Source organism: Vanessa tameamea, chromosome 17 (genome assembly GCF_037043105.1).
Source record: "Vanessa tameamea isolate UH-Manoa-2023 chromosome 17, ilVanTame1 primary haplotype, whole genome shotgun sequence".
In the NCBI taxonomy this organism is placed as follows: domain Eukaryota; kingdom Metazoa; phylum Arthropoda; class Insecta; order Lepidoptera; family Nymphalidae; genus Vanessa; species Vanessa tameamea.
Window position 1 is genome coordinate 11,352,014 of NC_087325.1, and position 25,020 is coordinate 11,377,033.

At 34.9% G+C, this 25,020-nt stretch overlaps 1 protein-coding gene across 2 annotated transcripts; it reads left to right on the top strand.

The window, feature by feature from the left end:
• Nucleotides 1-1,382: 1,382 nt before the first annotated feature.
• Nucleotides 1,383-24,587, top strand: LOC113404314 (stress-activated protein kinase JNK). Of its 2 annotated transcripts, XM_064217413.1 has the most exons (8): nt 1,383-1,442; nt 18,402-18,513; nt 19,211-19,372; nt 22,340-22,469; nt 22,613-22,810; nt 22,912-23,046; nt 23,518-23,647; nt 24,120-24,587. In XM_064217413.1, the coding sequence occupies exons 3-8, from the start codon at nt 19,224-19,226 to the stop codon at nt 24,563-24,565; spliced, it is 1,188 nt and encodes a 395-aa protein (XP_064073483.1). In that variant the 5' UTR covers nt 1,383-1,442; nt 18,402-18,513; nt 19,211-19,223; the 3' UTR covers nt 24,566-24,587. The 2 variants fall into 2 exon arrangements, with proteins under 2 accessions (XP_064073483.1, XP_026500965.1); XM_026645180.2 differs by lacking the exons at nt 1,383-1,442; nt 18,402-18,513 and adding an exon at nt 20,580-20,714 and having other exon boundaries at nt 19,234-19,372.
• Nucleotides 24,588-25,020: the final 433 nt, after the last annotated feature.

Below are 25,020 nucleotides of genomic sequence, written 5' to 3' on the forward strand. Positions count from 1 at the left end.
GAACTACAAAATATTGCTTCTTTGTTTCCCTTCGAATGTTTGGAAAATGCGATATTGTCAAAGTCAAAGTCAAAAATCTTTATTCAATATAGAAGTGTTTACACTTGCTTATTGATAGTCAAAAATCTACCACCTGTTCGGAATTTAACACCTCGGACCTGAGAAGAACCGGCGAAAGAAACTCAGCGGGATATATATTTTTTTCCATTTTGCATGTACAATAATAATTATATTTTAGTTATTTGAAACAGCCTGGAAGCGATCATTTCATTCTCAAGGGACGCAGTCAACTAAAAAGTCATTAGTGTTGGGACCGTAGTTCTCAGTATTTGGTTTTGGTTTCAACTTTAAATACCTCTGCGTTCCTGACAAAAACCGACTTTTTTTCCTCTTTTCTTTTAGAAGTACGGAGCCCTAAAAATAGAGTTTTGTTAATAATAAATGGGTTTGTAGAGAGGTGGCGAAAAGGCATGACGGAATAAGAGGGCGTCAAGTTGTTGGCCGTCTTACCCTCAAAGCGCATATGTTTGGCCTGGCAATACTCAAAAAAGACTTTTTTTAAATTGAAACAGCAAATATTGGTTATTAAAACGATGTATTAAATAAATACTCATGTATAAAGATTTGACCTCCATTATACCACAAATGTATAGGACGAGCCTACAAATAATTAATACATGTACTCACGTCCAGAGCAGTGACATGTCCCAAAAATAATACATGAAGGCTGACGTCCACTGTAGTGACATATCCGACAAAAGGGTACCCCTCAGTTTTAAGCCTGGCGTGTTTCAAACGACACTGTTTCAATAACCTTGCAACTTATATGGACAAGCTCTGTACGTGAAAATAATTAAATATTAACAACAATTTGTAGTAAAGTGCCTTTACTGATTTATCTCAATAGTAACCGTAAAATCACCAATTATTTTACACAAAAAAATGATGTAATAACATGTCTTATATACTTATATACCGATTTTCATAACCGTGCAAGGAATAAACTACAAAAGTAACTTACCTTAAGAGTTACATGTATGTACAACAGCAGTTTGTAAAATAGATAATTAACTGACCTTAAAATATCCCACCACTGGCCTTCTCTTCTAAAGTATTAGATTCTCTTCTACTCTGCTGCATGGATGTTTGGTTATAAAATGTACATTACGCACACGAATGTGAGAGAATTTCCTCTGACGCATACAAATTTTCTCACAGTGTTTTTCTTCAACGCTGAGCGATTTCGCTCTTCATATTACAATATCGCTCGCCCGATACAGACTACGGACTCACCTCGCCTCACATAGAGGGCTGTTCGTATCGTATTAAAAAAAAGATAAACCCAATGAAACTTATATTCAAAGTACCATTTATTGTTACAGATGTCGCGCTCCCATTGTAAACGAGATTTCATGTCGCAAAATGGATGCGTTTAATTTATGGTGAGTCGTAAATTATATATGATTTCTTCCTGGGGTGTCGAGGGATTTATCTGTTTGTTATGTTTTTTCTATGGTAATATATGTGTGTCTTTAGATTTTGGTATGATTTAGTCATATCGACTGAATGTCGTTCATTTACATGGAAATAAATGGCGTTCGATATTAATATTTGTATTGCCTTCATAACGTCCACGTCACGTCAGTCACGTTATGCTTTATACGTTAGAAAGGAAAAACAGATTTCAAGTTTTTAATTTTTTTTTTAATAGATAGCTTTAATTAAAACTTTTTTTCGTATTTTTTGCTTTTTTAATTCTTTAGGTTTATGTTTGACTTTTCTAGAGTTTCTGAATGATAAAAACAAAGTAAATGTTTTTCTATTTGAAGTAGGATAACTTCGCCTTAATATATATATTTATTAAAAAAGATTTCACAAAGTAAGTAGTCATCAATAAAGTAAGTAATCAATAAAATTATAATCTTACTACAATCAGACACACTCAAAAATATATTCGATACATGGACCACAGCCTTCGTGCTTTCCGAGGCATATACTGTAACACAAAGCTGAAAATATTTCAGGCATAATCCACGTGCTCAGAATGAAACAGTTCAAATTTTCTTACTTAGTAAAAATCTTGTTAGATAAACTTACAGACCCTCTAAATGTGCTATGTGATAAAAGCAAAACAATTTTTGTCATTCTTAAAAGAAATACCATAATTAATCAGAGACATTCAGCATTTGCTATTTTTAGAGTCCGGAGGACTAGACAGACATGTCTAATTCAGAACAAGCCTCGCAACGGAATGAATATCTCATTTCGTTCCGCATGCGGACGTGTTCTTGAAAAGGTTAAAAGTGTTTGCAAGTATAGGATGTACATATAATATATATATATAAAGGAGTATTACGTCACAATACCCTAAAATATTTCTAATCACAATCTAGGTGAGAATATTATTACAATATAATTTTATATAAGTATCATATAAAACTTTGATCTGTTTTCATAATGGTACTTTTTGAAGTTTTACATAATGGTAAACATTCTTGATATGTACCGATGGTAGGTAGGGCAAATAGTGATGGTAGGATTTTGTTTTCTACAATATTACATTTTTCAAATTTATTCTCACAAAGAGAAACATTACTAGAATTTTCAAACAAATACCGAACGTAGCTCGTACACATTCGTAGCAGCGCTACGGTATGCGTAGACCCACAGTTACAGCTTCTCGTAGTAATCGTTTCTATTTCCATCATTGCATTATCTCTTTACTTTAACTGTAAACTAAATTATATTAATTCTGTTAAGTTGTTTAATTTCTTTTCGTCGAGTATTTCAAGACAAGAAAATAAAACCGTTAAGTAGACATCATATGGACACGCTACGTACTTGCTTGGCTTGATATTAAAATATATGAGACATCACCCACGGCCGCCATTATGACGTGGCTCTACAATATGTATAATAATTCTTGTTCGACCACTGGAAATGCACCGTTATACCGAGAATATGTGGTTTTACATAAAGGATTCCTAATGGCAACGGTTAACATAACATTGTTTCAATTCTATACTATTCTAACCTCACTATGATGTAGCCTATTCGAGTTGTATATATTATTTTAATACCCTGAGTGTCTCTTTGGTCTATCCAGCTTAGAAGTGCGCAGATCCTAAGGCTCTGGGTTTAAACCTCGAGTCGATCCGATAAATTGTTATTGGGTTTTCTGGTATCATCGTGGTACATAATATAAAACAAAGTCGCTTCCCACTGTCTGTCTGTTCCTTCCCTTCTTATGTATGCTTAGATCTTTAAAACTAAGCAACGGATTTTGATGCGGTTTTTAATAGATAGAGTGGTTCAAGAAGAAGGAAATACTGATAATAATTTTAGAGGTTTCTAATGTGACCATAGACACTATTTTTTTGCGCTTACATTGTAAACGTTGGCTGAACCCTATGAGATAGATCAAAATAATGTTATACAGTATTGTACACCGTAAAAAGGTCTACAAAAAAGTCCGCGATGGTATATGTCTATCTGTTAGAGATAGCCCTCTATAACCATTTATAATCCCTTACTTTTTAGAAGAAATAATGGTGTATTCACAAAGCTAATTTAAGCAATACAGAATTAATCCTTATCCAATTAAGTACCTTAAATAAGTTGTGCATTTAATATAGATCAATGGCCCTTTACAGCATGTCATTAAAATTAATATTTTCAAAGATACTACGTATTTAAATGCAGTGACATAGCGGTTTGTATTGTCTAATGATAAAAAGCTGTGGACGTTGTATACAAAGATATTTTGTAGTATATTTAGTATCAGCATTGCACCCGCGCGAAGCCGGGACCCTAGTATGCATATAAAAAAGAAAAACGGAATCAAAGATTAATAGACAATAAGCAACTACGGACGATTTCGCGTCGATAGGTCTTAGTCTCATACGTTCAATGGTTTTCACGTGATAGACGTACAAAGAAAAAAAAAACATTATATATATATATATATAGACTATACCTATCTATTGGTAGCCAGCACCAACATTGTGTACAAAATATCAATCGAATTATTTCTGAACTGGTTGTAAATTCAATTGCAAGATTTACAAACATACAAATACGTTAAGTTAAATGGAAGGTCGTAATTAAAGTTGCTGAAAGGAAATCTGCATGCAGGTTCGGTTTATAATATTGTGCTGTTGGCTGAGACGTTGAGGTGAATTTAATTTATCCTTAAATTATAATTGCGGAAAAGGGTTTGTATCAACATGAAATTTTTCATACACGTTGTCAGGGATACAGAAAATAACATTGGATACCTGGGCACTTTGGTACCGACGCCTGGTCAGGATCAGGCCCTAGCCCCTCACTTTAAACGCAGATGAAGCCGCTGATAGAAACTAGTCCATATAAGTTTGCTTATATATTATAAGAAATACATCAATCAAAAATAAAATAAAGCTTTACTTAGGACCGACGGCCGTCAAGATATTTTTTGTTATAATTTTCCTCCGTGACAAAAATAGGCGCATCAAGATATACGGTCGGATGTTCGTGGGCGGTGGAGCGATTTATCAAACCCTCTGGCTGGCTGCTTCTTTGATTCTTATCTATCTTTATTCGCTACACATTGTACCTGCCAATCGCTGTATATTTGACGCTTCACCCACAACGTTTTAAACATATTGTTCGTTTATTACCCGTTATTTCCTAATGAATAGTTTCACATACTGACTTCGTACGAGAAGGAAAAGGGTCTACACGAAACGTTTAAATTGAAGGAAAATAATGCAAATATAATTTTGTTTTTTTTTTCGGTACGTACCTTTGCGGGTTTATGCAAAACGTAAACGTAAATGATCATGGGTTCAATAAATACTTTAACCTGCGACAGAAACTCTAGTAATATATAACAAATTTTAAAGATTTAAACACTGGAAACAATTAACCTCCTTCTACATTTAAGAAAAAGTAAATAGAAAACGTATATGTTCTCAGAAATGAAAGTAATCAGTATTAGAGCGCTGGAGGATTATGTGACAGTTCCCAAGGGGTTTTGAACGAAGCTGCAGATATGTTTGCTAAAAATTTATATTTGCTTTCGAATCATTCTCTGAGAGGCTGCAGCGCATGAGGTTATTAGAGTGGAATTTGAACATGTTAATATTATTTTTTCTCTTAAGAAAGCTGTTATTATAAAAAAAAATTAATATTAAATATATGATATCTACGGTAATAATTAAAAAAAAAAATGTAAGAAATTAAAAAATATTTCGTACTAGCCTTCGCCCACGTGTGAGGGGAGGAGGAGGGTGTGCAGTAGTGCAGTCGTCGTTTAGATATAAAAAAGTAGCCTATGTCCTTGCGATTCAACTTTCATACCAAATTTCATTAATTTCGTTTCAGTGGCTTAGCCTGAAAGCTTTACATACAGTTACTTTCTCTCATATTAGTATAAACTAGACTAGTATCTAACCGTAACCACATTGCTTCTGCGCAATTTTCCCAAAAAGGACAAACCAATAAGTTTTATTTTATTATAAAAAAAATCTTGAATTAATTCTCAGAAAATCTTTCAGATTACAAACTTTTAAATTACACGTCAGTTATATTGTGATGAAATGCGAAACCAATCGCCCGCAAACCACATACCAGAAGTTCAAAGTTAATTCCAAAAATACCCTCGTTTATGCTTGAAAAGAATATTGGCTGGCAACCGCACCCTAAACACCATTTAAACACATCAGCCCCATTGTTTACTCACGGTTTTCGTTCAGCTCAGCGCTAGTTAGAACGTTTTGTTCTCTCCCCACGAAAGATTTGTGTATGTACAAATTGATGGGTGGAGTTGGAACGGCGAAAGCCTGTCTTTAATATAATCGAAGACTAGCCTTGAAACATTTTTTTTTTTAAATTATAATAGAGCAAAGGTAGAACCTTTCAAGAAGGACATCACTATATTATCATATATTTCTTGCTAGATGTCACCTGTGGCTTCGCTTGCATTTTAGGGGTTGGTCGGTGTTAGACATGTATGTATGTATATCAAAATAGGATCCTTGCTTCATATCAAATTTCATCGAATTTACAGATAAATACATAACCGTAAGTGCGTAACTGAATTCGAACCTACGATCCTGTAAATTGATATCAAAGCTTATCGTTGGTAGCGTAAACTTAATATCCGTTGCAACATGTATGTGCTGTATGGTACCGTTGACTTCATTAAAGCGTTCGCAGTGTCGTCGTAATACGTCAAACTAGTATGTTTTAATTGAATGCTTTGTCCTAGATTTGGGTGTATTAACAAGATGGTATTGGTTATTCCAGTTTCGTCTATATAATAAGCCAATCGTGTTTAAATATTTACTATATAGAATATTTGTGAAAACGGCTATTTTATTTCTCTGAATAAAGTTGACTTAAAGGCGAGTACTAATATAATAGAGGAGGGAGAAGTAACGAGTCGACAAGGTAAACGTATCGATTTCAGAATTAGCATTCAAAGATCGGCCCGCGCGCAACCCGCGATGGTAGGCGCGGGCCGCGAATAAACGATTCCATATCTCCGCTTTTATGCACTCCTAGTACTTGTACATTTATTTAGTATCTTTAAAGATATAATATTCTGTACGTGTATGTGTGTGTGTCATTGAAAGGATTTTTTTTTTTTGTGTTTTTGACTTGGATTGATAGGTGGATCGGAATCCAGGTTATATTTAACAAAAAAAATCGAACGGAGTCGGGACGAGCATCTTGTTTTTAGTAGACTTGATAGTAGGGCTTTGTGCAAGCCCATCTTGGTAGGTACTCATAACATATTCTACCGCCAAGCAGCAATACGTAACGTTGTCGTGTTTCGGTTTGAAGGGTGAGTGAGCCAGTGTAACTACAGACACAAAGGGCGTAACATCTTATTTCAAAAGGTTGGTAGCGCATAGGTAAAAAATCCGCATAGTGGTGCAAAAAAAAATTAAATACACGTTGATTTTATACCCTGATAGAAACCTCAAGTTTAAAAATAAGATTACTTTTGTAATAACAAGAAAGTAATGAAAAAAAGACAAAGGACTGATTATAAATGTGCCAATGCTGTGCTGAGGTCTCCTCTATATTTGAAAAAAAAAAGACTCTATCCCATCACTCTGCTCTAATAAGGATTGACACGTGTTCCCTTAAGATGTTTTTTTCAAAGCCGAGAGCTAGATGAATCATCAAACAGAGTAAGGACATGACAATTGACACGTGTTCTGACTGACCCTACTAGAATTCCTACACGAAGGCAGATTTTACCCCCCTAACTAAATAACCCGTTACCTTCTTATATTATTTTAAATAAATACTTATAATACAATCTATCAAAAGTGCTTATAAATGTTAAAAATAATCTTTGTAATTGTGATTTATAATTCCTCCTCCTGCCCTTATCCCAATTTTACTTGGGGTCGGCGCAGCATGTCTTCTTCTTCCATACTTCTCTGTCGGACGTCATCTCACAAGTAACATTCTTTCTAACCATATCGTTTTTCACACAATCCATCCATCGTTTCTTGGGTCGTCCCCTATTATGATAATTGTGATTTATAATTGACAACAAAATTAAATTAAATTTGTATTCAAAAAAATAACGTTTATCTTTGTTAACAAACGAGGAGATTTTTTTGGAAAAGGTTTCAAAGGTTATTCATTAAATAAAGTTGTACAGACGAATGATCCGTGACAAATAACGCGTTTAAAAGTAAAATAGATAAACTCATTCGTATTGATTTTGTGTATCAAGATTCCGTCGACGCCTCGCCCTAGGGGCAGATTGGATAAGTAATTGCCCTGCCTACACGGTCTTGGTATTATTAGACTAAGGTTATTTTTAAACCTTAAAATGTAAACATTTTGTTATAATAATACGTTATTGATATACTATTTTCATCATACATATTTTAATTTATATTGTAAACTAGCTGAACCTGCCTTTACCCGCGCGACATTTATAAATCTTTACCTATGGCAAACAATCCGTCACTCGCCATTTCATCCCTTCGAGGAGTGAATTAAAAAAGTAACCTATGTCCTGCCGCGGGACTCAAACTATCTCCATATCAAATTTTCATCTAAATCAGTTTAGCAATATAAGCTTGAAGAGGTAACAATAAATGTAGTTACAGAATCAATATATAATTTGTACAGATGCATTTATAGTTTTATCTATTAAAATTGTTTGAAGGAAATTTAGTAAACTCTGTTGTAAGTGGCTTTTATAAATCAGCTCTTAGTAATGAAATTAAAATATTAAATAACAGTATTTAAAACGGGATATTTACCATGTTTTTTATTTTTATTTGGTGGAGCTCGATATTTCGACATTATCTACGAATGTCTTGTTCACGACGATTCGTAGGTAATGTCGAAATATCGAGCTCCACCAAATAAAAATAAAAAACATGGTAAATATCCCGTTTTAAATACTGTTAGTAATAAAAATAACCATGTTAATTTAAAATCTTATATAAAATATTAAATACTTATAAAGTCGATACAATCTTAATAATGTACTGTAGCTATCTCTCTTTAGTTTGCATTTACTAACTTCTGTTAGACACGACAATACCCCTAAATACTAATACCCGGTGTACGTTTCAATACCTCTAAATCCCAACTCACGTGACACCCATTGTACATTGATATTAATGATCCGGAAACCTTCACCCACGTCCTGATACTTCATAAATCCTCAACTATACTTTGTTCACTCAAATTAATAGTGTTCGACTTTTGAACTAACGACGAATTTCGAAATTTATAGATTACAAGCAACGACACATTAATTCACATTTATATATAAATAGATTCATATAAGATGATGTGGTTACAACGCGTACATCTTAACCAATGATTGCGGGTTCGAACCAGGCACAGATTTTTGCTTGCGTACTTCATTTATAGTTCATCCTGTAAACGGAGAAAATAAAACATCTTGAGGAAACAGGCACGTGTCTAACTTTAACGAAATTCTGCCACCCGTGTTGGAGCAGCGTGGTGGAATAAGATCCAAACCTTCTCATCGAAGGGAGACGAGACCTCAACCCTTAGATTCATATAACGAATGTCAAACAGTTCAGATGTCGCTACCTGTCGAATCATAAAGACCAACATCTCACCAAATTTCACACAGTAGATACAGTGGCGATAACACATAATAGACATAGATATACAAATACATAAGTAATACAAATACATAAGTAATACAGATTTTTATATATAGAATGGATCGTGAGACGGGTAAACGGGCCACCTAATGGGAAGTGGTCATCATTGTCGATATAAAAGTTAACCATTTCTTATATCGCCAATACGCCACCAACGTTGGGAACTAAAATGTTATGTTCCTTGTGCCTGTTACAATGTCTTACTTATCCTTCAAACAGGATACAATACGAATTATTGCTGTTTGGCGATAGACTAGTTTTTAAAAAGGTAGTTGCAAACGAACCATGCAACCATTCATAAGCTAAGTTCGTTGCAGATTCCGCTACTTGTCAAAACACCAATGACGACAAAGATGACATAATTATACCAAAAAGACATAAGAACTACACCACACTTAAACGATAACATTGTCAATACAATTATATAAGTCCCTTTATTACTAAAATGCAGAAACGTATCCGACGACAAAGTTTGTGTTTTATGACCGCTTTGAAACTCAGCTTCTAGTTTTAACCTTTAAAGTTAACAATACAATATGTTGGAGATATTTAAATTTATGCCAATGAGAATATCATTCAGAAAGTTTTGTCCGACTGATAAATTCAAGACTATACTTGGCTTATACTTTCCTTTATTATAAACTTAATAATTTTAAAATAGTTTATATAGCGTTCCGTTATAAAACCTCCTTCGTTTTTTTTTTCTTAACATTAAATATATTTAAAGATTGACTTGTAAGTAACGTAATAAAGATGTTTATTGTATTTGTTGAATTATTCGTAAAAGCAAATAATTCAGCTTTTTTTGAAGTCGCTTAAAAAGTAAATCGTATGACGTAATTAAAACGATATATTTATCTCCTTTTTTGAAAACATTTTGTATTACTTTGCTTATTTCTAAATAATTTTGTCGATTAGAAAATAGTAATAAGGCAAGATTCTCAATTTCAAGCTAGTACAAAATTGGTCGGAATCCACCATCAGACCCTTTCCCATCAATGGGACAGGGCGGTCGTAAATAATCATAAGGGGCTGAGTCTGAATCTAAAAATCCTCTTCCAAGCCGTAGCTTTGAGGGCAATGAAAAATAATATTTTTTGGGATTCGATTCGACGCGAGAATAAACGTCAGCGTTGAATTATTGCGTGCAATCACGATTAGGGATTTCAACTCAGAATATACGTGAAATATACTTTTATTTAGACACAAACCTGTAGGCAGACTTGTATGTATGTTCAATTTAGTTTTAAGCAACTTGTTTTATTGACGTCTTTGTGTACAAAATATAAAATATCTTATGTGTAGTGGCAATTTAATTTATTTATATTATTAATTTATTTCAGTAATTTAACGAACAACCGGGTCCAACTACAACTAAAATCCAGCCAATTGAACCTAATTTACTTATAGAGTTAAATAGAAAAGCTAATAATTATAAGGCTTATTATTATAATTATTAAAAAAACAACTCTAGTGTAAATAATGTATGAATACTTAACAATAATTAAATGTTTTTAGTACATAATATACCACGAAACTATTCTTATATATATAATAGTTGTGTTTATGTATTGATAATGTAAATTCATTTGAAAAGGAAAATTATAATAGAGTATATTTGCTAGGTAAAATCTAAACCATTCTATATGTGTCGTACAGCGTACGTCACGTCACGCTGTAAATTGCATTCGTATATTGACAACGCAAGATTGACGTTTTTATGTGTCGTCTAGGTGTGTGAATGAGTGCTCGTATTCGTATGATACAAATTACACGTGTGTGCGAAAATAGCAGCGCGAAACTGTAGTTTTAATGTAGGTAGAGTATAATTATATTAAACGTATCGGTTTTTTAAACACTTCAATTTAACATTTACTCTGTGACATGTAGTGAAGTGAAATATGTAGTAGCTACGATAAAAAAGAAAAAGTATAACAATTTGAGTCAGGGCCGGATCTACCGTATGGCTTGTTGGGCTTCAGCCCATTGCCCCGTGGATTCAAGAGGGCCCCGGCTAAGACAAGTCAAAGGCAAAAATAAACGATAATGCGAAAGAATCCATAATTTTATTACATTAAACAGATCGTATGGTTTGCAGCCCTGCGAGTCATGCAATTAATCAAACCCATTCAATTAATTTAATTCAAGTCTACGTTCAGATATGTCTTACGTGGGCCCCTAAGTAGTGTTAGCCCAGGGCCCCCTAAACTTACGGTCCGGCCCTGATGTGAGTCACACACAGAGATACGCAGGCATATGGCATAGGTGGCAATCGAGCAGGAGGCTCACCTTTTTGAAAGTCACTACCATCGCCCACGGACATTTGCATCACCGAAGGCAAGTGCAGTGGCTTTATCGCCAACCAAGAGATTCCAGTAAAACGGTTTTTAGATTAAGATCAGTACAGTCTTTACCATAATGGGCAAACAGGGCCTGAGGCAGAGCCCTCGCGGATTCTTTCGAGAGCCCCAAAATCTTCACAGTATATTTTTTTATATATTTTATAAGGCCCAACAAAAATAAATATGTAGGTTAATGAGGATTTTTTTTAATTATGTGGCAACATTGGACAGTCATAATAAAAAATAATCAAACGCTAGTCTGGTTTGCGCTATGTATCTCGAATCCATAATATCAAAGCTTTGTGGTACGGAACCTTCAGTGCACGAATTCGACTGGCCCTTGGTCTTCTTTACTTTCTAATAGGGGTTAATGTTGTATGCCCTAAAGCCCCAGAAATATTTCAGACGCTACTACTTAAGCCCTACGTCTTCCATCCACTTGGCCACTCGGTGGAGTGAACATCAACACTTTTCACTGACAAACTTTGCCTGTGCTCTAAATATCGATGACTTTTGCAAGTTCTCACTCCAAGAAAGTCAAAGTACCCGTAAATATTAATTTTCATCCAACATCGCAACTGGGTAAACCTTAATCTAGTTAAAGTTTACAATTAATAGCAATTGTTATTCATTTCCCGAGGCGTTATTAATGAATACTGTAAACTTTGAGACAGACTGATTGTAATTACATTATAATGATACTTATGGGTAGGTACCACCCACTCATCAGATATTCTACCACCAAGCAGAAGTACTCAGTATTGTTGTGTTCCGGTTTGAATGTTGAGTGAACCAGTGTAACTACAAGCACAAGGGATATAACATCTTAGTTCCCAAGGTTGGTGGCGCATTGGTGATGTAAGGAATGGTTAATATTTCTTACAGCGCCATTATCTGTGGGCGGTGGTGACCACTTACCATCAGGTGGCCCATTTGCTCGTCCGCATACCGATACCATAAAAAAAAAACTTAATAAACCATTCAATTAAGAGCCTAGCCTTTCTACCAAACGTCGCCATCATCATCAGCGGCTTGAATGACATTCAACCAATCTTCCGTTCATAGAATAGGGAATCGTAATTTGCTTTAGCGTCTCCTAAAGTAAACGACAGTTACAAGTTTAAACCGTTGTAGTTACTCAAAAAGTCATATATGTTTCATGAAAATCTACCACACTTGGTTAAAAACCGTTTCACACTAATATAATTTCTTTAATCAAACATTGAGCAGTCAGATCGCAATGTTAGATTAAGTAAATTGTAACCACCAATCGATGCAACTGTAATTTATAAGTTGTTTCTCTTTAGGGTTTTATATTTATAACCAACCGCATCGTACATATTATTCCTCGTCGGTTTTAATTTGAATATATGTTTTTAATTTTCTCTCATACAAATTTTCATAATATTATCTACCTCTGAGCTCGAGTTGACGGCGCTTGACACATAAACGGAACGAGGTGCACTCGGGGAAGATATTTTTTTTATTTTAATTGTCTTTATGAAAAGGCATTTTTTCAATAAAACTCTTAACCGATTTTTTTTTTAAACTTAATAATGTTCACAACATATAATGATATCAACATCAGTTTCAAGAGTTTACATTGTAAATAAAAATAGCTAATAATATAAGTTGCACAATATTTTTTTTTAATTCTCGAAAACTCACATAAAAATAATTTCTTATATAAAACCTCTTTTAATAAAAAAAGTGACGCTTAAGGCTACTTCATGTTAGTTTCACATGTGACGTGTCAAAGGCGAGTCAAATGCACTACAAAATTTAACACGAGATGAACATACACCTTCTTACCTTTTAGAGAACTATTTATATTAAACATTGTATACTTATTTGAAGTACAGTCAGAGTAAGAAAACCTTCGTCAGTTTTCAAATTCATTCCTTTATCAAGTTGTAAACTCTTGGTAGCTTTTGAAACTAAAGCACTAAACAGACAACTGCATATAAAATTAAACTAACATAGTATGATAACTTGGTTCAAAATAGTGTAACATCTTTGGACTACGTCTAATGTCATATCAACGTGAAACCTATTTAATGGCCTAATTAGTCATTACAAGATTTAAATTAGATATGATATCTTCTATTGAATTGCTTTTGCAATCTGTCAGTGTCATATATTTTCTTGCAATATCTTGCAATCTTAGAATAAAAACGTTTGTAATATTATTCGGCCGTTATTTTGAGTGACGGTTAATGTAATGACGTGACGTGTGATGAGTGGTTCCATCGGCACCGAGAAGTGGTGGTGATTCCTTGGCCTGCAAAAGCGGCGGATATAAAACCTATGGGATTTGATGGTGCAGCTGTGGATAAATAATAACGATAGAACCAAAGCAGCTGTCGTAGAACATTGCCGAAGTCTTTGGGAGGGCTTCAGAGGAACAGACATATGCTCTCGCCTTGATGGATCAATGCGACAGCGACTACAAGCTGTGATTAATACGAATGGCGGATAAACTCGTTTTTAATAAAAATAAATAAGATTTGTTTAAAATAATAAATTTTACCATAATTACTATTTATTTTTGCTTTTTTATTTACTACTTCCGTCATGCCCTTTCACCCGCGTTTCCGAAAGATTTTATGTTTTCCCGGGATAAAAAGTGTCCAATATGTTGTTCCAGTACATATTCTATCTGTGTGCAAAATTTTACCCAAATCCGGTCAGTAATTTTACGTGAAAGAGTAACAAACATCCATTCATACCTCAGAGAAATCAGCCAGATCCATACACACAAACTTTCGCGTTTATAATATTAGTAGGAAGTAGGATTACCACTATGCACTCTCTTTTAAAAGAGACAACACAATGTCCTAATCAATAAGTAAAGGTTTCGTGAAAAGTTGGTAATTCTCATCCCGATTGACGGCTTCTTCTTATTATTATAGCTTTTAAACGCTATTATACTCTTTGCTAGATGAGACTTATAATGACATTGCGACGCAATACGTCATACTCAATCGGTAAAGCAGGTTATCGCTCATACTGAGCACACGAATATAGATCTTAAGGTGACGAACCTTTTCTTACCCCGACTGCACATTACTGTTGACATATACGATAGAGAAAAATGTTTTATCTAAACAATTTGTTTACAAACGTGTTATAGTTAGAACTTAAGTTCGCTGCATCGATAATCAAACTATTAAAACCGAGCAAGATATCGCTTATAGGCAATAGTTTGCTTACGACCAATACGTCGTAAGCGCCGGAAATTTCATGACTCTTACGCTTTTCGTAAATCGTATTGTAACAGTATGGTAGTCTTTAATCACTTGTACAACGAGTAATTTTACTAACTTGACTACATAATTTGTATTTAAGTCCAGATTCATACTTTAATACGGATTTTCGAATTATTAGTCACCCTACACTGAATTAATGGCAAAACCACACTAATGTCAGGTGAACAGTCTGCAGTTCATTTCAGTCGAACACAACGATTGTTCGGAACGCCATGTCCAGTGCGTAGTACATATGTATATGTACGTACGTATGTATATGTCTGGACCGTTTAAAAACACTAGGAAATGGTATTTTAGTACCTCCATTTTAAACCTCCAAATTCGTCTACTTCGTAGGTAGATTTGGTGATAGAATAATTGAGTTCTCTTTTAGGTTATACCCACCCAGACGGCCTTGCACATAACCCTACCGCTTAAAGTAAGTGTTCAAAAGAGGTCAACACAGATTTTAATAAAAAAAATCAAACAGTCCTTCACGAATATATTACTGCAACTGTGACGATCAATATTGTCTTACAACTCCATTTCAAACACAAATCAAGTGAATGCCTCGTTATGTATAATCCTCCCTTTTGAAGTTAACAAACAAGGGCTCTAAAGAACTTCGTATTAAATGTTTCTTGCGTGAAGTGAATGTAAAAAGTATTAAAGTTTGAATATAGACAAATTATGAATGCATTTGATGGCAAAATGTTTAAAAGTAGCCTTCATGGTTTTTATTTCAAAAGAATATAGTCTTTTTGTGTGTGCGTGGTGTGCTTTCCAAGACACGGAAGTATAAATGGTGCCAACTTTCAAACTCCGGACGGTTACTGAGAATTTAATAACAGAAAACTCCGATTAGTTTTTACTGGTCGTGTTGGCATATAAGAACTCAACCTTATTTATTATGAGTTGATCACATTTTTTTTTCCTCTGTCTTAATCGGTTATTGAGATGTAAGCTTGTAACCTTTGTGCTAACAATATACGTTCGTTACATTTTCAAAGTAATCGTTTATTTATTTCCACTTAAATATCAACAGGTCCAACCCGGCCTTTGCTTCTAGGTATACGGAATCTGCATATTTATATGTCATCCAGTAAACCAACGAAGTGATTAAATATGAATATTCATTATAATATGTCTGCATGCTTATTTACTTATTTTATTTGAAAATACCAACAAGCAGTAAACAAAAATACACAATAAACCAAAAGTCATCGTAAGTAATTGGGTAATTGTCTACTTTTTTAAGGTGTTCTAAAATTACTTGGAAATTGACATATAAGTCAACATTGTAAAAAACAATAATTCTAAAAAGTTAATTGATAAAATAAAACATTATAAAATTAAAAATAATAAAAATAAAATAAACGATTTAAATAGATTGTTAGAATTTGTAAAATGTCATAATGGAAATATAAAATTTGAATTATACATAATGTTATCAGTTCGAACGTAAGACCTTAAAACCAGGATAAATATTAAGAGTTAATATATTAGTATAAGCTATGAATTATTATTTATGTACAATATTATACACTATTGCTTTTTTTATTAAAATTACGTTTATTGTCATTAAAAATGTCAATTTTACATATGCTATTTTAGTTAATAATTAATCTATTCATTGGGGATAGGCGAACATAGCATGAATGAGCAAATATTTCGACAAAAGATGTGCTCTAAAGCATCTTGTAGGGGCACGACACATTATTTTAGACAACAGATAAGATGATTCTATTGACCCATTGACTAATTTAAATATGAATGAGTGGTCTAGTACGCGTCTACGGTTTTAAAGCGAAGGTAGTTGGAAAAACGATAGCCTCTCTTTATAGTTTTGTATCTTTTAGCTAAATTGAGACTGTAGATTAAATGACAGATAAATCTTTTTTGAACACTTTCTAACCTATTTTTTCAATAGATAGTTGTGAATCGCGCCCTATCAACTGTCCTAAACTCACCTACTCGTAGCCATAGACAATAGGTATAATAGATATTCATTTTACGAATTACTTGAGAAACTACAGAGAAATATTACTCGTTTCAAATGCATTGTTATCATTGTAAGATATATTTTCTTCGTCATCAAAAGAAACGGGTGAGCCATTACTCAGGAGATTTAGTTTGAAAAGAACTGCTACTGACGTATAAACTCGGATAGATATAATAAAAGCTTACGTTATTTTTATAACATATGTAGACGTATCACTACTCCAATAAACGGTTGGTAAAAATGGTCACCAACCCTTTTTACCAACTATTAATTACTGCACCACACCCGACTAAAAATCATTTAATTGGAATATAATTAGGGACCTTAACTCTTTCGTTGCTTTAAGCCTTCAGACCTCTAAATCTGGCCTAGCATAGAGTAAAACAAGACCTACAGATTCCCGTCCGTGCATATAATTTACACATTCAAGGTAGTCTTCTAAATCTAGCCCCCCCTATAACCGAAGTTAAACCGAACTTGAGCCAACGTACTGTTAAATGCAAATAGGTCTGGCGTGAGTTTGTAATACGACCTTGTTAATACGACCCAGCTGTTACAGTCCACGCTATCGACGATAGGAAAACAGCACATCGCCTGTATATTAACCATTCAATGTCTATAAGAAATTTCATTTAGATCTTGAATTGGGTACGCTCACCACTGCTCAAATACATTGGTGCTGTAATAAGAAATTTTAACCATACATTACAACGCCAATGCGCCACCAACATCGGAAACTAAGACGTTCTGTGTTTATAGTTACACTGGCTTACTCACCCTTCAAACCGAAACGCAATAATACTAAGTCTTGCTATATGGCAAGAATATCTTATGACTGTGTTGTACCGCACCCGCACATATGCAGGCTTTCAAAACGCCCTGCCACCAAGTGCACGCAAAAAAGCACCACAAATTTCATCTACTCGGATCATGAAAATTAACATTATTTATGTGATATGTATATGCTTGTTGACTTCCAGGCAGGAGACATAACATACATATATAATTGTATATAACTATCGTGACTATTTTTTGATGTTGAAAAATAGTAACTACTGAGATTCTTGCCGGTTCTTTTCGGTAGAATCTACATTCCGAACCGGTGGTAGCTTTACTTGAAATAGTTTATTAAATGATACTCAAAAGTGCTTGTAATGCCTACTTGAATAAAGTATATTTTGATTTTGATTTTTTTTTTATAATAATCATACATGATTTTAATATAAATAAATATATGTTATAATTGTATCGCATTATATCAGCGCGTTTTCCCGACGGCGCCAGATTGCCACTTGAAGATGCAAATTAGCAATCTCATCACAAACCGAAATGAGTTGCGAAATAATATTTTTAATGCTATAATCATATTTTCTGGCGTCTTTCTCGTGCATTTCGTTATTCGACGCCGCGTTAACGTCTCGAGTCATATTGAAACATTCCACATCGATCTCTAAAGATCTACTTGAATAATCTACTACTGTTTAAAATATTTTAAAATATTAAAATCGAATTTTATTACAATTAATATAATTATGTAACTCTATTGTAATTCGCGTATGTGAACCTCAGCGTTCTCATTATTTTGAAAAATACAATATCTTATAAATTTGAACATATTAATTTTTCCGTTTTAATTATTTATTTACAGATAATAATCTCAACGAAGTGTCTCAACTGCCGTACCGTGTGACAGCAAGACCGACTTACGTGGCACGCTTTATGGAGACCGGCGCTCCTTCTCTACGGACCATTTATTAAAAGTAAGGTACTTCAAATATTGTATAATGTTATTAGCTTAAAACCAAGCGGAGCCACTTAAAAGAGAATTGTAGGTTGGGTTGGGTTAAGTTTTTAGCACTTTTGTGAATCTTATTAGAACCTAGGCATTGTGTGACTCACTTAGCTACTTGCTCTATCATTCCATTTCTATTTGTACAGATACAAATTTCCTGTTTTGAAAATTCATTTATAGGTCCTTTAGGTTTTTTTTTTTTTTCTTTAATAAACGTAAATGGTTATATAATATTGATCATAGATATATCATATCAAATAGACACACAAACTTTCAAAAATAGTAGAAGGCATATTTGAGGCCTAGCTGATATATTCTGCTTCAAAAAGTTTCATATTGGACCAGCGGAAGGACAATTCACTTGCATTTTATTTGCTTGCTGAGGCTGTTAATTCTGTTAATGTATGCTTCATTTGGTTTACTCTCTCGGCTAACGACATTAAAAAGAAACTAAAAAATAATCGTAGAAATAGTTGCTACAATAATAAAAGAAATGCTGCTAAGCCTGCGTTAAAAAATAAAATTCAGGTGAACGAATAACGAACATGTAGACACCAATTTTTTATATTAAAAGCGTTATTAAATTCTACAAGAGTTTTTTACTTTATTACGTTTTATTGCTTCTTCTTTTTCTTCAAACAACATAATTTCGCTGTCGTCACCAGCTAGGGGTGGTCCATGCCCCACGCGGCGCCAGCTACCGCCATGTCGGCCCCGCCGCGCCACCCTCACTTCTACACGGTCGAGGTCGGCGACACGCGCTTCACGATCCTCAAACGTTACCAGAACCTTAAGCCTATCGGTTCCGGAGCACAGGGCATAGTATGGTGAGTTAATTACAGGATTTTCTTTATTTTATTATACAGTGGCTCCAAAACTTCTGAAATAAATGTTGTGTTCAATTTAGACAGTTTTGTTTCGAAAAAACTACTGATGAAATTTTAAGATTAAAAATAATCTACATATATGTATTTATACTAATATCATAAATGTAAAGATAACCCTATGTTTGTAACTTTGTCACGATTTAAACCACTGAAGTGATCGTAATGAAATTTGCCAATGATATAGCCTGGAACATGGATATGGACGTAGGCATACAGATTACGGTTATGATGAGAAAAAAGGGTATCGGGTCGGGAGGAACGCCTTGTACGAAAATAGTTTATCCTATATATAATATATAGTTTTCTTATTGCCAAAATTGATTTTCAATTGTATAACATATTTTTGGGATTTTCGTGAAATTCAAGATATGACAAAATATCGGCATTCATATGTTGTAACAGCAATTACGTGATGCATGACGTGTATGACGTGTACCTACAGATACATCAGAATATGGATATCATCGCATGATCTGGGAATTTATAAGTACAACTACTTGCAATAATATTTCTCTTGTGCATTGTTTTCAGCTTTTCAGAAAGAAGATCTTAGTTAATTTACAAAATACATATATTACGTCATTTATGTAAAAGATCTGAATGTATGTTATAGAACTATTTATTTTGTCTTTGATTTAATTTTATGTTTCTATAGTGATATTTTTTTCTTTTTTATGTACTTATTCGTGTTTTGTCGAAATTATCTTTTCTCAGCTTATACTTTACTTGATAGATATACATATATCACTGTAATGCACATGAACTCCGCACGCCATCATTTCTCTGCATGCACGTATTTGCACTGTTCTTGTAATCTCATATAGGATCCATTCGATCATTGATCAATGTTCTCCTTCCCTTCCGTTACGCAAACAATTCCAAATGAAACTCAACAAAATTTTGGACTTGATTAAACCTTTGTGATTATCAAAACTCTTCTAATTTCTCCTACTTATGAAGGCATGCCATATAAATGAATGTTTCGAATCTTTAATTTCGTTTACACAATAAATCTGTCTCCTCTTACAAAGATAATACACAAAAAATATCTTAGGTACACAATTATTTAATGACAGAAAGTGTCGTTCAGAAACATACCGAAACTCAGCCCACCGGCTGTCCATATAAAGTATATTTCTCTTTATAGCTGATCCAGTTATAACGTTAGCTGAGTAGAAATGGTTCAGTATTACTCTGTCACACTCGGTGACACGGTGTTCACGATACCGACGCGGTACACAGAGCTCGTGCGTCGAGGCGCGGGCGCGCAGGGCATGGTGTGGTAAGCGACGCAGTTGGAAAACGCTTGTGCTTCAATGTTTCCACTCATACCCCGCTTTGGTTGTGAAAACTAATTTTTCTTAATATTCGTCGCAACGTCTTCGAGGTTTCATTTAAGGTTGCCATTGGTGATCGAGATTTCTCTCTTCTCGTATTTTAAGAGTTCTGGTTTGAATCAGTCTTGCAAATTATCTAATCCAAAATTGTATTCGAAACAAATGAAAAAATCACTCATTATTATCATTGCTTGTAGACTTGGGACATTGAGGTATTTGATTGAATTCGCGTTTATTAATAAACTTTATCCTCAGATCAAAAGAATAACAGCGCACGTAGAACAAACTAGTTAAGCCAAATTAAGCTGTTAGTGTGCGTGGCAGACGTGTATTTACAAGGTTAGCCACGTATACCTATTGTATGAAATATAAAATTTAAAAAAAGATTCGCTTAGTAATGTGGTAATTTTCGGTAATACTGCTGTTCTGTATCTGCATTTCGAACTGTGGTTTTTAAGATATGGATAGGTGTTCAAGATGACTGTTAACCCAAAAGTTCTACGATCTCCGTCTATCTGGTACTTTTGGTCTGAGATAAAGAGGGATGTCCAATTTTAAACGTGTTATGTTCGACTTCAAAATTCTCTATTTACAAAGTTATTTCATAAATGATCGACTTCATATTCAATTCAGACTTATATTGATTGGGACGAGCTGAACAAATCTTTGCTTAGTTTGACTTCATCATGTCTATTATGAATTTATTAGAAGAGGACAGAAAGGTATTAACCTTACAATATAATCAACCTACTATTATTCATATAACATGTCTGTCTGACTAACAGTTGCATATTTACCATCATTTTCAGCTAGCCTTGTGGTATTTAATAATAATTTTACCCTTTTCCTCTTCTAAATTTAATTAAATTCGAATTGTTCAACACAAAGTCATTTAACTGCAAAACCCAATAACAAATGCATGAGTTTTTTTTTAAAAGGACTATAGAAAAAGTCATAACATAGTTAAATTGAACTAGTTCCATTTTTTTTTAAACTACAAAATACTGGATCCTGTTTCAAGCGTATTTTAATTCCAATTTATGTATTTTTATTAAAATGTTACATTTAAGAAAATCCAACATTTATATAACAACAGCTTGTCTTCAATATAGTATAATATATTATATAATACAAGTTTAAAAAAAACTTGTTTCATTTAAATGAATAAAAATAAGCTGATCAAATTTTGCTGATGTATATTAACCTGTGCCCACACAAATATTAAAAAAAAACTCATCGGTCCACGTGACAATAGCATAAATATCTATACAGGCGATTGGGCATATGTCTCAACAATAAGGAATTTACGTATTTTTTATGTTGTTACTTTATTAAAAATATATATCTTTAGCATGGCTTTTTAAATTTATGTTATTATATTTATTTATTGTTTATCGTTTGACATTTATAATTATAACGAAATATGTCTATTTTATGGTTTCTTCTGGTTTTATTTTATATACGTATTTTTACTTAATATAACTTAACCAAAGGTGTTTAAAGAACGCGAATAATTTCTTAATTTCGCTGAAAATTTACTGAGGTAATGAGAAAGTGATCCGTCTTGCAGCGCCGCGTATGACACGGTGACACAGCAGAATGTCGCGATCAAGAAGCTATCCCGGCCTTTCCAGAACGTGACGCACGCGAAACGCGCCTACCGCGAGTTCAAGCTTATGAAACTTGTCAATCATAAAAATGTAAGTTTCACCAGCAATCAAACTCGTATCGTAGTTTTCTAAAAACTCACGATATCATCCTGAATTTATTTCCCCGAGATGGCTCGTGAATTTCGATTCCTGATTTTTAGTAAGTTATGTCACAACCAATGAAATATTTTCAGATAATCGGTCTCTTAAACGCGTTCACGCCACAGAAGAGCCTTGAGGAGTTTCAGGACGTATATTTGGTGATGGAACTGATGGATGCCAATTTATGCCAAGTGATTCAAATGGATTTGGATCACGAGCGTATGAGCTACTTGCTCTATCAAATGCTGTGTGGCATCAAGCATCTTCATCTTGCTGGAATTATACATCGGGTAGGATTTTTATTTCAAAATGTATTTTTTAACGAAAACCTTTTTTTTCTTTATGTGAATGTATATATTATAATGAATAAATATAAAAAACTTTGCTGCAGGACCTGAAGCCGTCCAACATAGTGGTAAAAAGCGACTGCACGCTTAAGATCCTCGACTTCGGCCTGGCGCGTACCGCTGGCACTACCTTCATGATGACTCCATACGTCGTCACCAGATATTATCGTGCGCCTGAGGTGAGCTTCTAGGCGTTATTTCATCTTATAACTTTAAGTACATTATATCATCATCATAAATATATTCATTGTTCAAGTAGACTTCTACAGGCACTTTTGAATCATTTTAGAAGTTTAAAATTTAAAGCAAAGGCTTGGAACAAATATTCTGCTGAGAAGACCAGTTAAGAAACTCAGCAGAAAAAGTTATAGCATCATTTTTACTAATTAAAATCATAATATGGATTAGTGCCCTTAGCCAAAAATAAGACAATCAGTTCAGACCATTAGAAAAGTATTATAGTAATTTTAAATCTGCTAATTTATAATATGATACATGATACAATGGCAACATTGTTTCCAATAACGAGGAAGTTTTGTTACTTTAAAATTTGAAAGTAATAAATGAATGTTATTCTAGGAACTAGTGAGTAATTTTGAATCTGGAATAAAATCAGTATGTACAATGAGTTTTGCGTTCGATCGTGTCAGGTAATCCTCGGTATGGGCTACACGGAGAACGTGGACATATGGTCAGTCGGCTGCATCATGGGGGAGATGATTCGCGGTGGAGTTCTCTTCCCGGGGACCGACCACATCGACCAGTGGAACAAAATTATAGGTAACTGGCATACTCGATATTATCATAAACCAAGCAACCATTCCACCGACCGTTAGTAACAGGTCTAATAATGAAAAAATAAATTTAAGTGGCCATTTTTGGGCTAATTGGATAGTTCACCGATACTTATAGTTAGCAATAGATTTGGATAGCATGTAATAACCGAATGATAAAATTGCCTCTATGAGACGCTGCTGATGCTGATACACCTTTTAAAATGTTAATGTTTAACTCGCATGGCATTTCCTAATAACATGATCCTTTGTTTAGTTTATAGAACTTATTTTTGAAATATTTATTGTCAAACAAAGTTTAAAATAGCTTTTACATAATTATATAATTAATTATCTAGTCGCGCACCTTAAGTATCAGTAGAAACAGATTTCAACTCATTTGATTAAACGATTGCCGACGAGACACTGTATGCACTGTATGCATTGTAACACTGACGCACGCCCCGCCGTGTCCGCAGAGCAACTGGGCACGCCGTCGGCCGCCTTCATGGCGCGCCTGCAGCCCACCGTGCGCAACTACGTGGAGAACCGGCCGCGCTACGCCGGCTACAGCTTCGAGCGCCTGTTCCCCGACATCCTGTTCCCCTCCGACTCCAGCGAGCACAACCGCCTCAAGGCGTCGCAGGCGCGGGACCTGCTGTCGCGCATGCTGGTCATCGACCCCGAGCGCCGCATCTCGGTGGACGAGGCGCTGCTGCACCCCTACATCAACGTGTGGTACGACGAGGGCGAGGTCAACGCGCCGGCGCCCGCGTCCTACGACCACTCGGTGGACGAGCGCGAGCACACGGTGGAGCAGTGGAAGCAGCTCATCTACCAGGAGGTGGTGGAGTACGCCGCGCCGCCGCCCGCCGCGCTCGCCGCGCCGCCGCCCGACCACGCGCAGCCCGCGCTCACCACATAGGTGCGCCCCCGCCCCCCCTGGCCCCCCACGCCCCCCCACGCCCTGGCCGTCCTAGGCTCGTCTAAAATCACGTACAATGTCCGCAGGTCCGGGCGGGCCGGCAGCCGCGGCGCGGGCGGGCTGTGACCGATCGCTCCAACCACTCTGTTAATAAATAAACTGATGTATATATTCATTGCGGTTTTATGTGCAATAGGACGGCCGGCCCGCGAGGTCTCGCCGCGATAACGCTGTAAGTCGACTCGCTCGGTTCGCTCGGGAACTGTTATCTTGTCTATTAGTTGTAGTTTCTTCCCGTTTCTAAATAGTATATAGGGTAAGTTATGTTTGCGTATATATATTACTCGTTCCTTTGTTTCGAGCTCGACGGAGAATTCGATTGTGAGTAGGAACTAGCCGCGGGGTGAAATCGTGTATTTTATTAGGAAATAATATAACGAGGCGCCATCTTCGAC